The 24136-nt window shown below is 41.9% G+C and overlaps 1 protein-coding gene across 5 annotated transcripts in view; it reads right to left on the reverse strand.

Annotated features, from left to right (window-relative positions):
- The window catches only part of LOC134445712 (membrane-associated phosphatidylinositol transfer protein 2-like), an 84976-nt gene that overhangs the window by 33078 nt on the left and 27762 nt on the right, over positions 1-24136 (reverse strand). For all 5 annotated transcript variants that reach the window (XM_063194754.1, XM_063194756.1, XM_063194755.1 and 2 more), the window contains exons 8-13: positions 23390-23488; positions 9650-9754; positions 9047-9099; positions 4432-4673; positions 3765-3954; positions 1571-1693 (exon numbers count right to left, since the gene is read on the reverse strand). In XM_063194754.1, the coding sequence (XP_063050824.1) occupies positions 1571-1693; positions 3765-3954; positions 4432-4673; positions 9047-9099; positions 9650-9754; positions 23390-23488 (812 nt within the window). The remainder of the gene's footprint in view (positions 1-1570; positions 1694-3764; positions 3955-4431; positions 4674-9046; positions 9100-9649; positions 9755-23389; positions 23489-24136) is intronic.

Consider the following 24136-nt stretch of genomic DNA (forward strand, 5'->3'; position numbering starts at 1 on the left):
TGGAAGACCATTCGCATAGGATTTTACGACTTAACAATTTACTAAGGACTAAGGAGCCTCACGAAACACAAATCCTCGCGGCTACTCATATTCAATGCCAAATTGCTTTGGACGTTTGGGGCGACGTTTGGGGCTTTGGATGAACAGCACCGGCTAAAGTAACGTTAGCATGCACAACGCCAAAGTGAAGGAAAAGAGCGGCGCATGGACCTGATGCACGAGTTCAGGTAAGACCAATTTCCTATGTGTGTGAAGCCTGTGTTTGTGAGACCCGTGGGGAGAGAGAGAATCCGCCGTGATTCTGTCCAGTGTGGTAGCTTTTGTGATGGGCACCGGATTCTCATGTGCCCGGTAACTGTTTGTAAAGTTGAGTACAGGGTACCGTTGAGGTAAATCAAATATACCCGTGTAACTACAAGACTCTGATTTAATTCCAAGGTGTAGGCATAACAGAAATGACAGTCCCAAAATATTTGGTGACCATATCGAAGCGTGTGTAATATCTGTTTACGTTGACATTCGCTTCCTGCCACACCTTTGTCCCACATCTACTCTCCCCTCACCTCCCCTCCTCTTCTCCTCTCCTCTCCTCTCCTCTCCTCTCCTCTCCTCTCCTCTCCTCTCCTCTCCTCTCCTCTCCCCTCCTCTCCCATCCTCTCCTTTCCTCTCCTCTCCTTTCCTCTCCCCCTCTCTTCTCTTCTCTCCTTTCCTCTCCCCCTCTCCTCTCTTTTCCCACCTCCTCTCCTGTCCTCTCTTTTCCCATCTCCTCTCCTCTTCTCTCTTCTCCTCTCCCTCTCCTCTCCTCTCCTTGAGCTCCTCTCCACTCCTCCTCCTTTCTCCTCTCATCTCCTCTCCTCTCTCTTCTCCTCCCCTCTCCTCCTCTCTCATCTCCTCTCTCCTCTTCTCTCCTCCTCTCCTCTCCCCTCCCCTTCTCTCCTCTCCTCTCCTCTTCTCTCCTCTCCTCTCCACTACTCTCCTCTCCTCTGCTCTGCTCTGCTGTCCACATTGGTGCTGTGTGGTTTATGTGAGACCACTGTTTGAATCCTGTGTGTGTGTGTGTGTGTGTGTGTGTGTGTGTGTGTGTGTGTGTGTGTGTGTGTGTGTGTGTGTGTGTGTCTGTGTGTGTGTGTGTGTGTGTGTGTGTGTGTGTGTGTGTGTGTGTGTGTGTGTGTGTGTGTGTGTGTGTGTGTGTGTGAGAGAGAGAGAGAGAGAGATCTAATAGCATTTTCTCTGCGGAAATGCAGTAAGATGTCAAAATATGTAGGCCTACCTTATGTTAAGAAAGCTGCTATGACATATGGAACTTGTCGGTAGGCCTATTTGGCAATTATTTATTTGAAAATCTGATATTGAAAAAGTTGCCTCACCAGCCATAAATCCCAGCGCACGTCACTGATACATACACACACACACACACACACACACACACACACACACACACACACACACACACACACACACACACACACACACACACACACACACACACACACACACACACACACAACACACAGACACACACACACACACACACACACACACACACACACACACAGAGAGACAACTGTACCTGTACGCTGACTAGGCTTCCTCGTCGGCTGCTGTTCTGGCTCTCACAGAGGACCGTTTGGGAGCTGCTACACAGGGCATCGAACCCCAGGATGCCCCCCACGCAGTCTCCTATTAAACACACCTGGACACACACACACACATGTACACACACACACACGTGTACACACACACACACACACACACACACACACACACACACACACACACACACACACACACACACACACACACACACACACACACACACACACACACACACACACACACACACACTGCAGTTACTAGTGTTAAACTGTATGATATTAAACCCAGGATGCCCCCCACACAGTCTCCTATTAAACACACCTGGACACACACACACACACACACACACACACACACACACACACACACACACACACACACACACACACACACACACACACACACACACACACACACACACACACACACACACACACACACACACACACACACACACACACACACACACACACACACACACACTGCAGTTACTAAATGATAAACAGTATGATATTAAGTGTGGTAGTAGAAATAGTAGCAGAACTTTCTTGTCCCTATGGGGCAATTGGGTTTGCGGTACAAACACTGGCACAAAACACGAGACACAGACAGGCATAACAGACAGCAATCACTCAGGATAATGGAAAAAAAGGAGGCACACACAAGGCTGGTGTGAAAAAGTGTATTGAAGCCGAAATTAAACAACAGAAGTCTAAGGTTAACTGGAGACATTGAGAATGGACTACTGGAGACATTGGGAATGGACTAGCTCCGAAACGTCTGTTTCTCCAGTTAACCATAGACTTCTGTTGTTTAATTTCGGCTTCAATACACTTTTTCACACAAGTGTGAAAGCATTTCAAGCATTTCACACAAGTGTGCGCCTCCTTTTTTTCCATTATCCTGAGTGATTACTACTTTTTGGGAGTGCACGCACCAAGCAATACACGAGTGTTAAGTGCAGGCGCAGACGGCGACCTTTGTTGGTCTTTTGTCATAACAGACAGCGACAAACAGAAAGAAAAAAAAAAGAAGAAGACTGCTGCCTATAATAGCACGAAGTAAAGCTGGACGACTGGTTGACACTAGGGCTGTCCTAAACCATTATTTTTCTCCCGATTAATCTATCAGCTATTTTTTTTTTCGAATAGTCGATTAGTCAAACGATTAATTTTTCAAGTATTCTGGCACTTAAATCTTCAAGGAAATTGGGAAAAAAGGAAGAAACCGTTAAAATTAGGTCCCTGAGCTCACAATGGGTTTTAAATCATGATAGTAGCTTATTTACTCCGAGATACAACGTCCAATTCATACAGTACGTGCTGGGCAATTTTAGGTTTCAATAAAGTAATAAAACATTAGTAAAGTAAAAAAGCATTGAATTAAATGAAACGATTAGTCGATTAATCGTCCCAGCCTTAGTTGACACTTCACCTCATTTAGTGCTTTAAAGGGACACTGTGCAGCAAATGGTCAAAAAAGGTACTACAACTATGCTGCTCATTGAAACTGGGCTGCCTATTGCCAAATTGATCTTTATATGGAAGTTTACTAAGTAATAAACAAATAGTTTCGGTCCAAGTAGAGTGATTTTTGCAGCTAAAAATTGCTATTTTTGGAAATTCAAAATGGCGGACCATGGAGAAGATCCTCCTTTTCATGTATGAAAAGTGCAATTTTTCCCAGTCATAATAAATACTAATTTGATGGTGGTGGTAAGTGTTCATGAAAAAGGTAACATTAGTGAATGGGCAGCATGAAATCTGGAAATAAACAACTACAAATCTCACACAGTGTCCCTTTAAGATGCAATTTCCTGCATTCCAATCAATTTTAGGGTGTCGAATGGCAAATCCCATCTGACATCTCGCTTCCTCCGATATTTGATGTACCTGAACATTTTATTTCTATTATTTGGCTTTCTCAGTTTGACTTGACACAAATTTCAAGCATTTTCAAGCACTTCACCAAAAATTCAAGTATTTTCACAACCTTGAAAACACTTAATTGAAATTCAAGCATTTTCAAGGAATTCAAGCACCAGTGGGAACCCTGTATAATAGCATGCAGTAAAGCTGGATGACTGGTTGACACTTCACCTCATTTAGTGCTTTAATGGCTTGAGCGTGTGTGTGTGTGTGTGTGTGTGTGTGTGTGTGTGCGCGTACTTGTCCTGAGAAGGCGGCCCCGTCGAGGGACTTGAGGAAGTCTGCGTAGGCCTGGTTGGCCCGCACGATGACGGCGGCGACGGCATCCTGGTACTGCGGACAGGAAGTGGCCAGCAGGGGGAGTGCGGCCAGCGGGATGTGGTCCTGACTGCTGCTCAAGCAGCCCTCGTCATAGCTGTATGGGCTCAGACTACAACACACACCACACACACACACACACACACACACACAAACACACACACACACACACACACACGATGCAAACACACACGCACACACACACACACACAATGCAAACACACACACACACACGATGCAAACACACACATACACACACACACACACACACGATGCAAACACACACACACACACACACACACACACACACACACACACACACACACACACACACACACACACACACACACACACACACAATAATAAATTAATTAATTAAATTGCATCACATTTAGCAGGTGCTTTATCCAAAGTCTAAGTCAAAGCACTAAATGTACTTTGTCAATCACAATACAACAACATTACATTACATCGTGTGTGTGCGTGTGTGCATGCTTGTGCGTGTAGATACGTTTCCATGTGTATACGTGTGTGCATGCATGTGTGTGTCTGTGCACTGCACGTGACGTGTTTGTGTGTGTGCTCTCACTTTGAAACGAGGGAGAAGGCCTCGGCGCAGATGGGGGGGCAGGGCACCAGGCGTATGGCGATGTGGCCCAGCGCGGCCGGGTAGTGGACGCGCATCACCGCGTCGAAGGCGGAGGTGAGCGTGTTGACGTCGGCCTGCTTGGAGCTGGCCTCGCCGCCGCCAGAGTCCAGGATGTTGCCCCCGTGAAGCACCAGGATCAACACGTTGGTACTGCACACCCGCAGTGGAGCCTGGGAACCATCCTGGAGAGAGAGAGAGAGAGAGAGAGAGAGAGAGAGAGAGAGAGAGAGAGAGAGAGAGAGAGAGAGAGAGAGAGAGAGAGGGATGAGGTGAGAGAGGGGGATGAGGAGAGGGAGAGAGAGACAGAGAGAGAGGAAGAGATAGAGAGAGAGAGGGGGGGGGAGGGGGAGAGGAAGAGGGAGAGAGAGGGAGACAGCGAGAGAGGAAGAGGGAGAGAGAGGGAGACAGAGATAGATACAGAGAACCAGAGACAGAGAGAGAGACAGACAGAGAGAGAGAGAGACAGACCGATAGAGACAGAGACAGAGACAGAAAGACAAAGAGACAGAGAGGAAGTTGGGTAGAGTTAGGATAGAGGAAGACAGAAAAAAGAAAATGAAGGATGGGAGGGGCAGAGAGAGTAAGAGAGGGCAAGACAGAAAAGAAGGGAAGGGGCAAGGTTAGAGAGGAAAAGAAAGAAAAGGAGGGACATGTAGTAGAGGAATGAGAGAGGGAGTGAGAAGATAAAATGAGAGATACAAATAGAGGGGAAAAGAGACGTATGAAAAATAGAGAGAGACAATCAGACAGGATATGGCTGACCTCTCAGAACAAAACAGACGCCATAGAATTGCGTTTTGACGCGCATTACAAGAGAGACTGGATGTGTGCCATTGCACTTTTATCCCTCCATTCATTCATTTTTTTTACACATTATTTATTTTAAAAAATCTGTGTATTGGCATTACATTTAGTACCAAGCAAGAACACACAAGGTAATAGCACATTATTTTACTCATGTGTAAAGTCCATGAGGGCACATGAAGATTGTTCAAAGTGAACAAGGGTTTCAGGACACATATTGATGCAACAATGCAGGACACGTAAAACAGTCAAAGGCCTACACATGAAGAATTGAAAGTTCCTTAAAGAACCCTCAGTCTCCATTATCGGGGAACCCAAAAGTTCATTTGATGAACCTATGGTTGCTTGGAAGAACATCAAGGTTTTCCAAAAGGTTCTTCTGAGAACATTTAGGAGTTCCTCTAGTGTGACAAACTGCAGAACCCCTAAAGGTTCTTTCAGGAGTCCTTCGATACCAACCATGAGGAACCCATGAGGACTCTTGGGGTTCTTCCAAGAACTTTAAGATTCTTAAGAGAACCTTTGGATTTATAAGTGAACCTTTGGGTTCCCCCACGAAACAGATGAGGGTTTTTTGAAGAACCTTCACATTTTTAGTGCAGAATGGAGGCAAGGACACTGAGGGTAGAAAAGAGGAGAATATGGATGACGAAAACTGAGAGGACTCAAAATCAAAGGACACAAACAACAGAATTAAATGGTGTTGGTCCCAGAAGAACTGAAGATTCCATTTGTCTTTTTTCATTTTTTTAAACTGTAAAACACTTCGAGTTAACCCTATTAATAAGAGTCCACCTGCTGCCTTACTAAAAAAAGCCTGACAGAAGTCAGAAATTACTTTGAATTGAAATGACATCGCTACAGATCAATCTCAAGTTGGGTTAATATTGGGGTTTTTTTGTTTGGTAGCGATTGGACTTTCATGTTTAAGTTTCAAACAACCTGAAATATTTCATTAAGTTCCACTGTTGTTCTAGCATCAAATTAGATTGGGAGACCAGCCCCTCATTCTTCATTTTATGTAAGATTGCACATGATAAACAAACATAAAAATGTACAAAGCAAAAATAAAATAAAACTTTTTTGTGAGGGATGAGTTTTGACTTTGTGTTAACAGGGTAGTGTCATAATTCTCGTGTCCTGGACATATCTATAGCACATATCTATAATGTTTGTGGTTAGAGCAGATATTCAGGCCTACATTTACGCAGATATAAATCAAGCTGTGTCTGTGAGTTTTGACACTCGATTTAAAAAATAAATAAAGTTGCATTATTAAGTTCTTCAGCGACAATGTCCAGTGCATCTGTAATGCTCACATAATATATACAATCTCAGAAATAATGCTACGGTAGATATTTAAAGAAATAAAAGATATTATGCACAGTGCCGCAGATCATGAGGACAAAATCACAGCCCAACATCATTAGCCTACTGTATGAGTGAAATAAATCATCACACTGAATGAGCCCTAATATTTTTGGGCTGATCATTCTTTCATATAATCCTCTCTTCCCCCTGTGACCCCATAGTAGGATCACACACACACACACAGATTCACACATAGGGTACACACACACTCACACACATACACAGGACACGGACACCACACGGCAAGTCACTTGCCCCAGTCAACATTGCCACCGCAAAAACGTGAGACTTACTCTATGGCTGATTGACTTTCACACAGGGGAAAACCACAGAGCTGCTGCATTCTTACATTGGGGCAAACAATACACTGCAAAAAAATGAAATCTTAGCAAGCCTATTTTTCTAGTTTCAAGTAAAAACATCTAGTCAATCTTGTTTGCAGTAAAAATCACCCAATAACTAGTCTTTTCAACTCGAATTTAGAAGATATTTTTACTTGGTGATATTTTTTTACTTGTTGTAAGCAATATTTGCTTGAAACGAGTAAAATAATCTAATCAAATGAAAATATCTTGCCCCATGGACAAATGTTCGAAAACAAGTATAAATAGTCTCATTTCTAGTTCTAAATTCGAGTTAAAAAGACTAGTTATTGGGTGATTTTTACTTCAAATAAGATTGACTAGATGTGTTTACTTGAAACTAGAAAAATCAGCTTGCCAAGATTTAATTTTTTGCAGTGTAGGGTAGAGAGGTGTGGGGGATCACTGATCTACTGTAATCCAACATGACTAGCTATATGGCTTGGCATGGCGTTGACCGAGATGGGAGAAGATTTGTCACCAGCTGGCTTACTATTTTCTTTCCTACAACATTGTGTTTGTGACATGATGTCTGAATGGTAAGAGCTGCGTAATATAGCGAGCTGTGTCCTACAATTTTGTTGGACTCCTGACAGCAAACCTCGTCTGCTCTCATTTGACAGCACGTCAAGCCAGTCAGCTATCAAGTTGGCGTAGTCAAACAGGATCACTACTGAGTTGAGTTGGATAAAAGCTAGAATCTGAACAGATCTGTTACACACACGTTCACGCACACGCACACACCCACGTTCTCGTGGGTTCTGATAAGCGTACTGCAGGGGTAAATGGGATGCACCGGGCTACACACTGTGGTACTGGGGTTCTGTTCAGGCCGTACAGACACTAGTTGCAACCACTCAATCCCATTGCCATGTCACTGTATAACTCAAAGGAATCGTGGTGGGTGCTTTTTTTGTTTGTTTATTTTTTGTTTTCATTCAAATCCTCTTGTTAATAGCCTTCCGTATTAGTCTCATCTCTCGCGTCTCAGGCAAGGAGGCAAATCTGTGTTAGCAACAAGACGAGCGAGCACAATTAGCATAGGCTTTAGCACGCTAACACCACAGCCGTTGGGTTGTTTCCATAGTAACAGGCCCCATAGTATCGGTGAGCGTTTGCACCACGTGTTTGCGCCGCTGGAGCAGAGGGCAGGCTGCCACCACTGGGCTACTTACTGACAGGTGCCTGGTCACCAAGATAGTGGGGATGGAGGTGTGGCCACAAATCTACAGCAAGTGCAGAGGGACAAAAATAAAATAAAATAAAATAATAAAAAAACACTACTGGAGGAAAAACTGTGTTGCTGAATGGGGTGAGGGGTGGGGGTGGAGTGGCGTCTTGAAAAATGAACATGATGTTCGTGGATGAAATGCTTCAGCTTTGGGTGTCCTGGCAAAGTTTCCATGAACAGAGAGTAAAAAAATGTATCATAGAAAGTTCAGTTCCTATAATACAAATGCTCCGTTACCACAACCCAGTGGGTTAATCCGACACATAGACTCGAATGTTAACTAACTGACATGTAGGTAGAGTACCGGTAAGTCACGAGTTCAATTCATATCAGAGAAACCGATGACGTGGTGTAGTAAATGATTCCGATATGAAGGATATTGAAGATAAAGATAAAGATCAGTGTGATCTAAATTGTGGTAGCCCTGTGTATCATAGTATCTAACAGCCATTTTATATTCATAGGCACCTCATATCATTCCGCTAAGACATAATTGTATGGTGTCAAGAGTGTGTATGAGAGAGTACCTGTGGATTTGTTGAAACTGAAATTATGAATATGTTTAAATTTTTGCATTAGCTACTATAAAGACACCAAGGAAATAAACAAATAATAAATACCAAAGTATTCCAGAGTATACCAAAGTATTCCAGAGTATACCAAAACACCCCAGAAACTAATACCAGACTACCATGACTTTCAACAAGTTGATGTGGATGGGAGCAGGAAATAACGTGTCTCTTTCTACCATGTTTCGATTGCTGGGTTTTTGGAGAGGCACACTTACTTCCTCCAGCCTCTCCTCGCTCGCTGCCCTCGTGTAGTCTCGACTCAGCTCACCTTCAGAGGATAGACAGATAGTGAGACAACATCGTCAGCATGCATGGAAAGTACACAGTTTCAATTAGGTGGAATAGGCAAATAGACAAAGAAAGAAAGAAAGAATGAATGAATGAATGAATGAATGAATGAATGAATGAATGAATGAATGAATGAATGAATGAATGAATGAATGAAACATGTGGGTGGGAGAGGAGAGATAATAGAGAAAATAAATAGAGAAAAAGAAAGGGAGAGGGAGAGAGAGCGAAAGAAAGGCGGATAGATAACATCATTGTCATGCATGCAAAGTTCCCCATTTGAATTAACTAACCATAGGGAAATGTACAGTATGAGATACTTTGGATGGAAAGACAGAGAGAGAGAGACAGAGAGAGAGAGAGAGAGAGAGAGAGAGAGAGAGAGAGAGAGAGAGACTATGTGCATGTGTGTGTGTGTGGGGGGGGGGTACAGTGACAGAGACAAACAGACATACAGACAGACAGAATGGCTGACTGACAGGAAGAAAGTCATAGAAAAGAGAGAGAGAGAGAGGGAGAGAGAAACTCACCAGCAACTTCTTCTGAATCGGCCGCTTCAATCTTGTCCATGAGCTCATTAGAGTTCCACTTGGTGATCTCCTTGGGGAAGATCTCTTCATTGTCAGAGAAGTCCTCTGTAAGAGTGAGAGACAGAGAAAGAGAGAAAAAGAGAGGGAATGAGAATAGCGGAGAGGTTTAACCCTATCGCGCCGGATGCATCATATATGTCTCATCAAATTCAAAGCCCTCTCCACGCTGACACACAAAAAAATCGATCTGAAAAACATCCTGCGTGTCATTTCCAAACGTCCTGCAGTACACGGAAACCGCCACAAGAGAGCAGCGGTCGACAACAAGTTGACCACAGCTCGGCGAAAAACAGGAAAATGGGGTAGAAGCGGTTTCCCTGACCGACGCTGAGATTTCGTCAAATTGCATAAGGTTTGTGTACAAATTTCCGAAATATAACTCTACATCCTTTAATTTGAACACTTGCTTTGTGCAATTGAGCAAGGAAGAGTTTATATTTTTTACACCGTGTTGCAGAGAGATCGTGCTAAAACTGATGAGACATATAAGCACCATCCGGCGGTGGCAGGAAGTCAGCCATCAATGCATTTGCTCCATAGGGAAACTTACAAAGCATACCACGACGATCGTTTAACAAAACACACAAGTTGTTTTACTTCAAGACAAAGATATTGCCTTAAGAAACAGGTTTTACTTGCAATTTTGAAAATGCAATGCAAAATGTTGAAATTATGATCTCGTAAAAAATGCATTGAAGTGAATGGAGAAATGGTCCAATTGTAGTAATGGACCCATATATTCAAATTACACATCAAAAATGAATAATGATCTATATTACACTCATAAATAGGTTGTTGAGCATTCGATCAGCTATGTTTTTACATAGATTTTAAAAAATTACCCAACCAGGCTGTGGGAAATGTAAAATATGGTCCTGCTAAAACAAGGATAGGCTTTAAAAAATGGCAGGATCTCACTAAATATTTAAAGATAATCCTCAAATTAAATTGTCTGACAACTTTTTTAAATTAAAAAAAAGTTGTAAATGTATTAAAAGTCATTTTTCAATGGTCATGAAATTGGAATTTTCATTCATTAAAAGCCTGATGCATCATATATGATGCATTAAATATCTCAGCGACCTTAACAAAATTTAGAATTTTTTTTTTACATTTCTTATAAGGGACCAATATTGAAGCAAATTCCAAAAAATTAGAATTTTCTCTCATTGCTTTCATGGTTCAGGTTTCACAGGGTTAAGGTATAACGTTTTGCTTGCTTGTTTGTCAGTCAATCAATACATCAATCAGCAATCAATCAATCACTCAATTACACATGGATCTTATCTATGGCAGAGCTGGGCTAAGAGAGGACAAGAGTTAAGGCATAGGCTACAACTGGGACAAAGTCTCCATTGCCTCGCAAGGAAATATCATTTACACACGTCCAGGGTTTAGGACAAAATGGCTAGATGTTAATCTTACTGGTCAAACGCACACTCACCAATGGTTAAGTGGCTGGTAAATTTTCTTTTCTATCAGCCAAGCTGAATTTTCACCAGCATTTGGCTAGTTGGCTGGTGCTAATTTAGAGCCCTGCACACGTCACATTAATACACACAGAGACATTCTCTCTCTATCTCTATCTCTGTCTCTCTCTCTCTCTCGTTCTCTCCCCCCCCCCCCCCGCCCCCTCTTTCTCTCACCATCTCATCATCAATCAAACCACTACAAAAGCTTATTATGCAAGTCATTTGTGAGAGCGAGAGACAGACAGAACAGGATTAAGAGCAGGAATGGGTCAGAAGAGTATTTTGATGGAGATATTAATGAGATTCATGATATTAATACAAATCCTGGCTCTGAAAGACCGATCTTGTCTCACAGCCATCACACTTGAAGAGACATTAGAGAGAGTGATAATTGTAGTGCTCTCAGTCAGTTTGATCGAACGAATATGAGAGGATAACGTTTCAACAAAGTGAGTAGCAACTGAACTTGTATAAAAAAGGAAGAAACATCACTTTAGCCTAGGGCTTTTAACATTCTAGAATGTGTTCTAAAATTCCAAATTATAGCCTACTGTATGGAGCTCAAAATTCTATAATAGACCTTTCATTTTCCGAACATTCATGTCACACTGATGTGACAAGAAAGAGAAGTCAAAGACAGATGGTGTAACTATAATTGGGGCCGTTAATGGCCATGTCAAAGCCCCATCTGATCATTCATGTTAAGACAAAATGTATTTTTTTCCATGTTAAATTGTTTTGGTTAGATGAAATCAATCTGGGCTGAATACAGATTCTTATTTCCTGATTTTCACCAATCCTGGGGTCCCTCACATGGAGCTACAGCTCACACGGAATGGGTACACTTCCGATGAGCTCATAGTAGCCATCCCACTTTTGACACCATTTGTAGCAACGGGGAGAAGAGTTGCCCCGCCGGGACTTGATCTTCTACTAGCACCCCAACCAAAGAGCCAGCCTCATTGGTGTGACAGTCAGGCAGGCTACTGAACTCAGCAATGAAATGACAGGAAATCAAATATTATTTCCATGTTTGTTACTAGCCTATGCAAAGTATGCACTACACTGTTCATAAGTGGTGTGGATTGGCACTGTCCTCACGATCCGATTATGATTCGGGAGGTAGCGATTCGATTCGATCCGATCCGATCCGATTCAATTCTACAATGCATTGCAATGCATTCATTTCAAGCAAAGCAAATGTTTCATCAGTCAAGATGAGGCAATACAAGTAGTCAGATACTGAGCAACAATTTATTGGCTGTTTTCTGTATCAGTCTGGATCAGTCTGTATCAGTCTTGCAATGCTTTGAAGTACTTTTATTCAATGTAACATTCATTTGCTCCCGAAATATCCACGGAAGTAATTGAAGCTTAAAAAAAATTGCTGCATCGATTCTGGAACTTGCCACATTGAATTGGATCGTCCATGCCCCACATTGGACTGGATCGCCGAATCAATCATTGTTGACACCACTAGTTCGTAAGCAACATGTTATAAGAGTTTCTTAAAACACATATATCACTCTATATCTAGACTTTTTGCTGCTTTTATTAAACACAGTGGATTGATACGGAAAACAGGTGGAGAAGAGATCGGTAGGGTTGGACAAAGATACCGGCTGACCTACGGATTGATGGGTGGTTACAATTTTTTTCACCTCTTATTTTTATTAGCTGTTGTATTTACAGCCATTCCTTGCTTGCAGAAAAACGCTATTTGGAAACATATCATGTCATATATCCAGAGTGCGATTTGTCGTAAAACCAGAAGGGCGGATTACAATTACATTGAACTGTGTTAAAATCGTGTGTTAAAAAGTGGTAATATCAAGACCAGAAGGGGGGACAATCCCCCCCATCCCCCCCTACAAATCGCACCCTGCATATATCAATCATTTTAGATAATACAGTGTGTTGAGTGTGGAGAAAGAGCATGCCCTCTTGCTTTGTGTGTGTGTGTGTGTGTGTGTGTGTGTGTGTGTGTGTGTGTGTGTGTGTGTGTGTGTGTGTGTGTGTGTGTGTGTGTGTGTGTGTGTGTGTGTGTGTGTGTGTGTGTGTGTGCGTGCGCGCGCATGTGTGTGCATGTGTGTGTGTGCACGCGTGTGTGTGCATGTGTGTGTGTGTGCCCATGTGTGTGTGTGTGTGTGTGTGCCCATGTGTGTGTGTGTGTGTGTATGCCTATGTGTGTGTGTTCATGTGTGTGCTGTTGGATGACATAGGGTGATGACAAGCTGGTACTACTAGGCCACAACATGAAGGTCACTGTATTCCATTTCCATTCAGGTGATGACTGACATCGCAAACCTAGAATGCATGTGTGTACCATATGCGTAATAACAACTGACCTCTGTCAATTTCTTTATGGTGAAAAGAAATTTATTTTTCTGTATTGCATGTGGCTGAACGGCTGGATAGACACAAGGGCAACTCTTTTTTTTATTATTTCCTCATCTTTTCCATAATAGCACTGAGCCATTGCTCGTCATGGGAGTAGAACAGTAGCCTGGGCGAATAGCCGACTGTTGACTCCGGCAATCAGACTGGCAAAAGCCATGAGGAATCCGTCTCCGTGGACGATGGGAGATGGTCTGATCTTACTCTATCATTTAAATTGATAGAGTACATACACTTTTTCTTTGACGTTTCATTTAGGGATGCAAACGATTGATCGATTAATCGACTTTCATCGATCAATGCGTTAATCGATTAAAAGACATTAATCGCAATTAATCTACAATTCAACTGACGAGACCCAAGTGACATGGGCATATGAAGAGTACGTGTGAATAGTGGGAATATTTAAATCACCTTTGGATTAAAGAATTTAAATAGAATTAATTTAAATGCTGTATTTTATCTCAATTTTTAATTAAAATGTTTAGATTTAGTAGAAAGTTTTTACTAATGAGTTTTTTTCGAGAAACATTGAGATTTCAGGGGGAAAACGCTGCTTATCAATTAATCGTAAGTCGATCGATAAGGCTATCAACTAATGATTAATGAGTTAATCGATAATTTGCATCCCTAGTTTCATTACAAGGCAGGATTGCATTTCCACCATTCTCTTCATGATAACTCCATACTACAAACTTCAAAACGAGTGTACGCACCATCCTTGCCCCGTTTTAGTCCGCAGTGAATCTGAGTGAGACCAGGGGTGCATTTCTCAAAAGAGAAGTTATTAGCCTGTTAGCAACTTTGGCAGTTGCCAATGGAAAAATGCATTGAAAACAACAAAGTAGCTAATGAAGTAAGCAACTTTGTTTTTGAGAAATCCACCCCAGCTATGGAAAATGCATTCCGTCCCATATACACAGCATAAGGTCTCTTACTGTAAGTTTGTGAAACGCAGTTTTTTCTTGGATTTCATTTTTTTGTGTTTTTTTGTAGAGCACCCTGGACTGGCATATTCATTCATTATAGGCAGGATGTGATTCGTTGAGGAACCAGAAGGGGGGACAAGTTTCAGATTTTAAGCATTATCAATGGAGTTTCATACCGCAAATATTAAAATCCTGTAGGAAGAGTGGAGGTATCAGAACCAGAAGGGGGGGCAATCCCCCACTTCCCCCCGTACTAATCGCACCCTGATTATACAGTAGGTATCACTCATCCATCCATCCATTTGTCCATCCATCCATCCATCCATTAATTGTGTTGTATTGAATTGCATTTCATTGTATTGTATATTCTATTGTGTTGTATTGAATTGCATTTTATTGTATTGTATATTCTATTGTGTTGTATTGAATTGCATTTTATTGTATTGTATATTCTATTGTGTTGTATTGAATTGCATTTTATTGTATTGTATATTCTATTGTGTTGTATTGAATTGCATTTTATTGTATTGTATATTCTATTGTGTTGTATTGAATTGCATTTTATTGTATTGTATATTCTATTGTGTTGTATTGAATTGCATTTTATTGTATTGTATATTCTATTGTGTTGTATTGAATTCATCACCCTGCTGCTCACCTGCCCCTTACATCAGGAAGTATTGTGGAATATCAAGAGGGAGGGCCAGGCTGAGTCACCCCTATTGCATCCTGTGTGTGTGTGTGTGTGTGTGTGTGTGTGTGTGTGTGTGTGTGTGTGTGTGTGTGTGTGTGTGTGTGTGTGTGTGTGTGTGTGTGTGTGTGTGTGTGTGTGTGTGTGTGTGTGTGTGTGTGTGTGTGCGTGCGTGCGTGCGTGCGTGCGTGCGTGCGTGCCCGCATGCATGCGTGCATGCGTCATCCTGCGTTTGTGACACATAGCAGAGCATCTGGAATGACCAGAGGGACAAGTACGCAGAGTGGAAAGCTTGCATGCCAAGTGAAACGTGCATACGTGTGCATATATTTACGTGCACTCTCTCTGTAAAAACCCAAATCTAATCCTTCTGATCTGTCCACTTACATTCACTCCACTTTATTCATCAGGCAGGCAGTTATTCTTATCCAGCACAGGCAGAGGAACATATTGACTTTATTATTAGAAAAGAAGGCTATCTTGTGTAGGAATCCGACCAGCAACACAGGTAACGCTGTCGAGTCAATCCAGCAGTAGCAGCATACAGTAGGCATGGGGGCCAACTGAAGTGATTCAATCACAATATTAATATGTACTCTATAAAAGCTATCACTTCCTACAATAATTATTAATTCATTCATCATTCATATTTTATCAGTTTTGGACACTCTGGGGCACTTTGATGGAAGACGGCAGGGAAGCAGAGGGAGGATTTGGTTCTCTCTTAGCGCTTCCAGGCCAACAGAGAACCGTGGGGAGCGTACATATGTTCCCCGTCTCCTATGTTCCCCGTCTCCTATGTTCCCCGGGTCCTATGTGCCCCGGGTCCTATGTTCCCCGGGTCCTATGTTCCCCTGTCTTTGTATGAGAAAGGGGAACATAGGACCCTTTTTCTGAAAAAGGGTTCTATGTTCCCCGCATTGTATGTTTCCAAGTTTTCAAATTGTGCCCTTCCCAAACCATCCCTAAACCTAACCTATGTTTCTGAGTTTTCAATTCGTGCCCTGACCAAAACTATCCCTAAACCTAACCTCAGAGGTGCAACAACAACCTGCACTTTGCCATGTGGCAGCAGTCTACTTTGAAGCGGTGGGGAACATAGAATCCTTTTTTGAAAAAAGGGTCCTATGTTCCCCGGTAGAGGGGAACATAGGACCCGGGGAACATAGGGATGACCCCAAACCGTGGCTGTTCATGTTCCCGAGGAGGATGTCGAACCCGCTGCCATGATCATACTATATATCCGAACATTGAGGAAGTTGGTTTGAGATGAAAACGGAAAAATACTTGATTTTTTCTACAAGTTGTCTCTGAACCGTGACGACAATGTAGCTGTCAGCAGGTTTATTTACAAGTTAACAGAGGGAGCATGTCGCTAAGCTAGTGAAAGTCAATGCATCTGTGTAGCATGCATGCAAGACAATGCTTAACATGAAAAATAAGACACTTTACCACCTTTATAAACCCCAGCCAACGATTTTAACTGTATTACAGTAAGCCCCAAAATAGTGGCATACCCCTTCAAGCCGCCATGAACCCAAGCGGTTCGCAGGTAAGCACTTAGGTTCCGAACGTAACTGATGCAGGAAGTGGAAGCAGCACTACCAGAGAGAGTAGAGAGAGAGAGGTTCCATTGGCCCATTGTTTCCTGGTTCTATTATGGCCCCCCTTAGGCAGACCTAAGGACTGTTCTATTCATTGTAGGAGCATTATGACACGGCCCTTTAGGCAGACCGGAACCTGGTCACGTTAGGTGCCCATAGAAACCTATTATCTCTGGCATTACTCTGGCCAGCCTGAAAGCCACATCTGATTGTTTACCAGAGATTTCTACAGTATAACTATGGCCATCTTTAAAGGTACACTGTGCAGGAGATGGTCAAAAAAGGTGCTGCAACTATGCTCATTGAAACTGGGCTGCCTATTGCCAAATTTGATCTTTTCATGAAAGTTTACTAAATAATAAACTAATATTTTCTATTATGTAATACCAAAACTTTGAAGGCATTTTTCTCAACTTCAGTGTTGGCGTGGTTCTAAACGTTATCTGCTGACGGACAACATGCATTTCTCCACAAATCATCTTTTTTTTATTATTACATGCTTGGAGTGTAACATTTACAGATATTCATTATCATTATCAACATCATTATCATTGTCGGTATCATTTTCATGATCATCTTCCTTTATCATCAAATATGTACAGAACCACCACCATCAGTCTCAGGCAGTGAGAAGTAAGTAACTTGAACATCCCGCTTCGACAGCCATTCCGATGCATTTCACCCAGTTGGAGGTCAGAAACATCCCACTTCCTATCACTTTGGAATGGCCCATGAATGCCTTCATTTGGAATCCTCGAAGGGCCAGTGACAAGAAGGAGGGCACCAGCACAACTATCCAGGACCCTGTTTCTCAAAAACATTTGTTGCTAACCAGTTGGCAGCTTACTAGGTTTCCAATGAGAAATTGCACTGCAACCAAGTCAGTTGCTAACTTAGTTTGCGACGACATTGGCGAGAAACACACCCCAGATAAGAGCGTTAGTGTCTGTAATGCACCAACAATTCAGCGTTCATGTGGCGCAGAGAATGTCCAACAGAAATGTAAGGATGAAGTAGTGTGTGTGTGTCTCTGTGTGTGTGTGTGTGTGTGTGTGTGTGTGTGTGTGTGTGTGTGTGTGTGTGTGTGTGTGTGTGTGTGTGTGTGCGTGTGTGCGTGTGTGAGTGTGTGTGTGCGTGTGTGCGTGTGCGTGTGCGTGTGTGTGTGTGTGTGTGTGCGTGTGAGTGTGTGTGTGTGTGTGCGTGTACGTGTGCGTGCGCGTGTGTGTGTGTGTGCGTGTGCATGTGTGTGTGTGTGCGTGTGCGTGTGTGTGTGTGTGTGCAGGTCAGGAACAGCAGCGGACTCCCCTCTCCCCTTACTGCAGCTGAAGGCCCAAAGCATGCTGGCTCTCCACTGGGAAGCCAAAGAAGTAGTCTGCACCAGGAGACACACAGACACACAGAGAGACACACAGACAGAGAGCCAGACATAGATAGATAGATAGATAGATAGATAGATAGATAGATAGATAGATAGATAGATAGATAGATAGATAGATAGATAGATAGATAGATAGATAGATAGATAGATAGATAGATAGATAGATAGATAGATATGGAGGACAAGAACCGGAAGGAGAGAGTGAGACAGAGAGAGTGAGACAGAGAGAGCAAGACGGACAGACAGACAGACAGACAGACAGACAGACAGACATAGATAGATAGATAGATAGATAGATAGATAGATAGATAGATAGATAGATAGATAGATAGATAGATAGATAGATAGATAGATAGATAGATAGATAGATAGATAGATAGATAGATAGATAGATAGATAGATAGATAGATAGATAAGACAAGACACATTGGATAGAGGGAGAGATAAAGAGAGAGCAAGAGAGAGAGAGAGACAGACAGAAAGAGATACAGAGACAGACAGACATACGTAAAAGGAATGCAGAACACACACATATGCACAAACACATACATACAAATGAAATACGTATGTACACACACACACACACACACACACACACACACACACACACACACACACACACACACTGGTGACAGTGATTTTGCTGATGAATTTCATCAATTTTAAAATGCTGTGATCAAACATCATCCTGTTGTGATGTGGTTATCATGTAGTATTATGTCCAAATGATTACAACAATGATTTTGGAAGCGTTTGTGGTGATAATCTCAACTATGAAGGTTTGCAAACATCCAGCTCATGGTAGTCAAAAGGGCCAAGTTGTAAGTTGTACATACTACGTAAGGCTACGTAACTATTGATAAATACACACGCACGCAGGCACGCACGCAGGCACGCACACACACACACACACACACACACACACACACACACACACACACACACACACACACACACACACACACACACACACAAGCGCACAAGTACACTGAGAAGCGGTTAGGGCTACAGAAAGATGGAGAGTAAAAAGATAGAGAGAAGAGAAAGGACAAGGGTGTTGCAGAAAGTAGAGAATGCCAAGTAAGAGAGATTTTGCTACTATAGCCAAGTTCTGAGGGCAAACTATTGCAACAACACTATGACAATATTCACTACTCCACACAATCACCATGCACCGGCATACTGGCACCAGCAGGGGGCACATAGGGTTGTGACAACACAAAGTAAAGCACCAACGGGGAATCTACTTATCATTCTAGGCGAAATACAGCACAAGAAACAATCAACGGCATACCGCAAGATAATCAAGTCAATTGGACCAAACTACAATCCAGCCATAATCATCTGGTGAGTTCATTCTGGCTAAACTGTTCCATAGTAAACAAACAGTGGCTTATTCCCATGTGGTGCATGAAAGACTATAATTCACAGGTATTGTGAATGACACACACACATGTACTTTACACACGGCATGCACGCACACACACAAAAAAGACACCCATATGCACATGTTCGTTCACACACAAAGACAGACACATACTCACACCAGTGTTAATTCTGATTCAGTATTAGTTGTAGTCTCTTGACAAAAATGTAAAATCTAGTGCAGCGTTAGTTCTGGCAGGCCATGGTAGTCAAGAGCGTCTTATTTTGTCTCAGGTGCTCAAAATCAGCTAATTAACTATTCTTCACCCTCATTGGTTTCAGATTCAGATTTTCAGATTCGAACGAACCCCTCGAACCCCCCCTGGCTACGGGCCTGATGACATGGCATAGGTAAATCTCCGTCATGTTGAATCTCTGCTTTCCTTGGTGCTCAAGCACAACCAGGGTATTCCTCTGAAGAGAACCATATCACAAATTTGACTCATAACTAACTGTATTAAATAAAGAAATTGCACAAGGTTTTCGTCTTGTGTTTCTTGACTGTAATGAACCTGACAGAACTTAAAGTGATACTGTCCCATTTTTGGAAATAAGCTCATATTACACACCCCTTTGAGTTAAATAATTGAGTTTTACCTTTCTCCTGTACTTTCAATCGTTCTCTGAGTATGGCAGTGCAAATTTTACCTCCATACCAGCAGTTAACATTGAATCCTATGAGACCAGCTGGCCGCTAACTGGTCTCATAGGAGTCAATGTTAACTGCTAGCTTGGAGGTAAAATTTGCACTGCCATACTCAGAGAACAGTTGAAAGTACAGGAGAAAGGTAAAACACTATTATTTAACTCAAAGGGGTGAGTAATATGAGCTTATTTCCAAAAATGGGACAGTATCACTTTAAGTCTTAGTCATTTAATTTAAATGATTTGTGTTTTAGTCATCAAGTTATAGTCTACTAAACATTTATTGAATTTTAGTCAACTAAGGGCCTGTGTTCACAAGACGTGTTTTTAGCACAGAAAGCACTCAAATCCAAGCCTTCCTGGTGCTTTCTGGTCTTTGGACTATTTACGTTGCTAAGAATGTCTCTGCCAATGTCTTTTGATCACGGAAGGTGATCTAGACGCTGAAGCCCAAAGAATTTGTATTAAAAATAGGTGCTGTCAGCGCATAAAAAACACTTTTGGTAGACTCAGGCCCAAAATCAACAATAATTTTACTGAGCTAAAATCAGAAATGCACATGACACTCCGTGTTCTTTAGTGCTGCCTCTCCTTTTTTTTTTTTCTTCAAGTATTTTTTTTTAGTATTGATTTTAAACGAGTTTCAACAGTAGTTGAAATACAGTGCATCACATTTCCCCTTAATAAATCCCCTCCCACCCACAAAACCAATCATTAGTGTTGTCTCTTCTGTCAATGGGCCTATTCACTCTGCTGAAAATACTCAACTGCATCATAACAACATTGCTATGACATTGCCGAGAGCCATGAGTAACAGATTAAGACATGGTCATTACAATTTTGGTGACAGTAGGCCTAAGGCTCTGCACAAAGGGGTTACATTATATTTCTAAAAAGTATGTTAAAATGTTATCTGTTAACTGTTAGATGTTGTGCTATTAATAACCCGCCTCTCGCCTGAGCCGTGTGTTTCCGCTCCGCATCCCGAGCTACACTTGGGTCTTGGTCATATTGGCCCTGCTGCTTCCAGATGCTTTTAGAGATGTCATGTAGTAAAAGTTTAAAGGGACACTGTGTGAAATTTGAAGTTGTTTATTTCCAGAATTCATGCTGCCCATTCACTTATGTTACCTTTTTCATGAATACTTACCACCACCATCAAATTCTAATTATTCATTATCACTGGGAAAATTGCACTTTTCATACATGAAAAGAGGGATCTTCTCCATGGTCCGCCATTTTGAATTTCCAAAAATAGCCATTTTTAGCTGCAAAAATGACTGTACTTGGACCATACTAGAAAATATTTGTTTATTACTTAGTAAACCTTCATGTAAAGATCAAATTTGGCAATAGGCAGCCCAGTTTCGATGAGAAGCATAGTGGCGGTACCTTTTTTGACCATTTCCTGCACAGTGTCCCTTTAAACATAGTGGAAAAGGGACAAAAGAAGTGAAAAGAAACCCTTTCTCCAGACAACAATGGTGGCTCGCATGGACTCACGGTTCGACATACATTCTGCAACTTCAACTTGGCCGTGTTGTCAAATATGTGAGCACTTGGGAAGCATGTCATTAAAAATGCCAGACAAGTGGTTTCCCTAATCACGTGCAAGGATTTTTTTTTTTAAAACCAAGACTTGAGAGAGCTACGCCTATGGCCAAAGCAGTACCAGAATCTTCATAAGAGTAAGAGCAAGATCACATCCTACCTCTCTGAGGCCAAGTGCAGGACAAAGGCACATCAGATCAGTGGCAAAAGTAAATCTCCGCACACTGTGGCTCCGCTTTGAAAAACATTTCACGTCATACAACGTTTCGACCCGGCCAGCAGGGTCTTCATCAGGCATGTCTAATGGTGGGTCAAGATGTTGTATGACCTGAATAAATGTTAAAAGCAGAGCTACAGTGGACGGACATCTACTGAAATGTAATTTCAAATTCTTTGTATGACCAGTGCATGTAAAGAAATTGACAATAAAACCTACTTGACTTGACTTGACTCTACTATTTCCACATAGCAGTACCAGATACATGTTTGTGGAGCAAGGCGGAACCACACTCATCTGGAGACAGTCAGGTTAATGTGTTATGGAAAGGCAGTGCTTCATTATACAATACTGAGATTTCCTACACTACAAATAGCTAATGCTGATGTAGGTTATTGAATACCGTAGTTTGTATGGAATATCACAAATTGTGTGTTAATGTATCATAAATTGGACATAGTGGTTTGTAGGTTATATACAGCTGTTTTGCTACCCATATAAGAGTGCACTCAGTGCAAAAGCTATAGTCAAGCAGCAGGTATAAAAAGTGTTTTTGAACGCAGCTTAAATCTCTAGTATGAGCTCCTTAGCTTATTCACCTGAACTTAGGGCTTTGTTAATGATAATAATTAGAGAATTTTTATTATTATTATTATTATTATTATTATTATTATTATTATTATTATTATTTTAATTTGGTCATTCAAACCTACTTTCATGTTGGTGCTGTGTTCCCTTCCTCAGTCTTGTCCTCCCCGTCTGCTCCAAAAGAATAATGCTTCATTGACATGTGACCGGAGGCACCTGTGGCTTCTAGACTACACTAGATGTCACCTGAAGTCATGTGCAACATCTTGTTGGCTATGTGACCCTAACCCTGTGTGATGTGTGAATGAACGCGTGTGTGTGTATGTGTGTACAGTGTGTAGGTGTGAACGAGTGTCTTTCCAAGTCACCAACTAAAGTTATTCTGATAGTCTTCTGATAGTCGAATATTGTAGATCTGTTTTGATCCATTGATGAAAATGTCAACAACTTTCATTATAGTTTCAGCCATGAGAAAAAACGATCGGTGACTAAAACTGTAACGAAAAATTTCCATCAATGAAATTAACACTGACTCATGCACACATATACAAACACAGACACAGTTGAACTAACGCACGCTCGCTCGCACACACACACACACACACACACACACACACACACACACACACACACACACACACACACACACACACACACACACACACACACACACACACACACACACAAATATAAAACACACAGACACACACACGCACACACACGCACACACACACAAATATAAAACACACAGACACACACACGCACACACACACACACACTTACCGTACGCGTCAAAGAACTCATCGTTGTCGGAGCTGTCGTCTGAGTCCCGAGCGATGCTCTGCATCCTCCACTCTGAGAGGCTGTGACGTGACGGGCTCACTGCAGAGACACACACACACACACACACACACACACACACACACACACACACACACACACACACACATACACACACAAACACACAAACACACACACACACACGGATAGGCTTAGTTCAAAATAATATCCGCGTCATTTTCTTTATAAAATATAGGTAACATTTAATTTTACGCGTAAGGTTCCTTTTACAGGGCGTGTAAATACAATATATCGGTCATAACATGCAATATTATAATTTATAATTATGTCAGAATTTTATGCAAAAGAGTTTGTTTTGGAGAATACTTTGCCACTTTGGCCATTGGAGAGCTCTATTCCTGCCCTCTACTCTGCATGTGCCCAATGTAGGCAGGGCTTGACACTGGCACCTGCCAACCGGCCAAATGCTGATATACTTCCATGTAGAAAGCTTTACACTCATCTTGCTTTAGCACTTCATCTTCTGAGGTTAGATATGCGCTATCATGAATAAGGGAGAAAAAAAACAAATCTGTGGCTAGTGCAATACCTGAGTGGCTAGTGACTCGGAAAATCACTAGCCACAGTGGCCTAGTGGGTGCAAAGGTGAATGTCAAGACCTGAGGGCTGTAACGATATCTTATCGAATCGATAAATCGTGATACACAGAGACATGATCCTATACTGTGG

This window comes from Engraulis encrasicolus, chromosome 3 (assembly GCF_034702125.1).
Source record: "Engraulis encrasicolus isolate BLACKSEA-1 chromosome 3, IST_EnEncr_1.0, whole genome shotgun sequence".
In the NCBI taxonomy this organism is placed as follows: domain Eukaryota; kingdom Metazoa; phylum Chordata; class Actinopteri; order Clupeiformes; family Engraulidae; genus Engraulis; species Engraulis encrasicolus.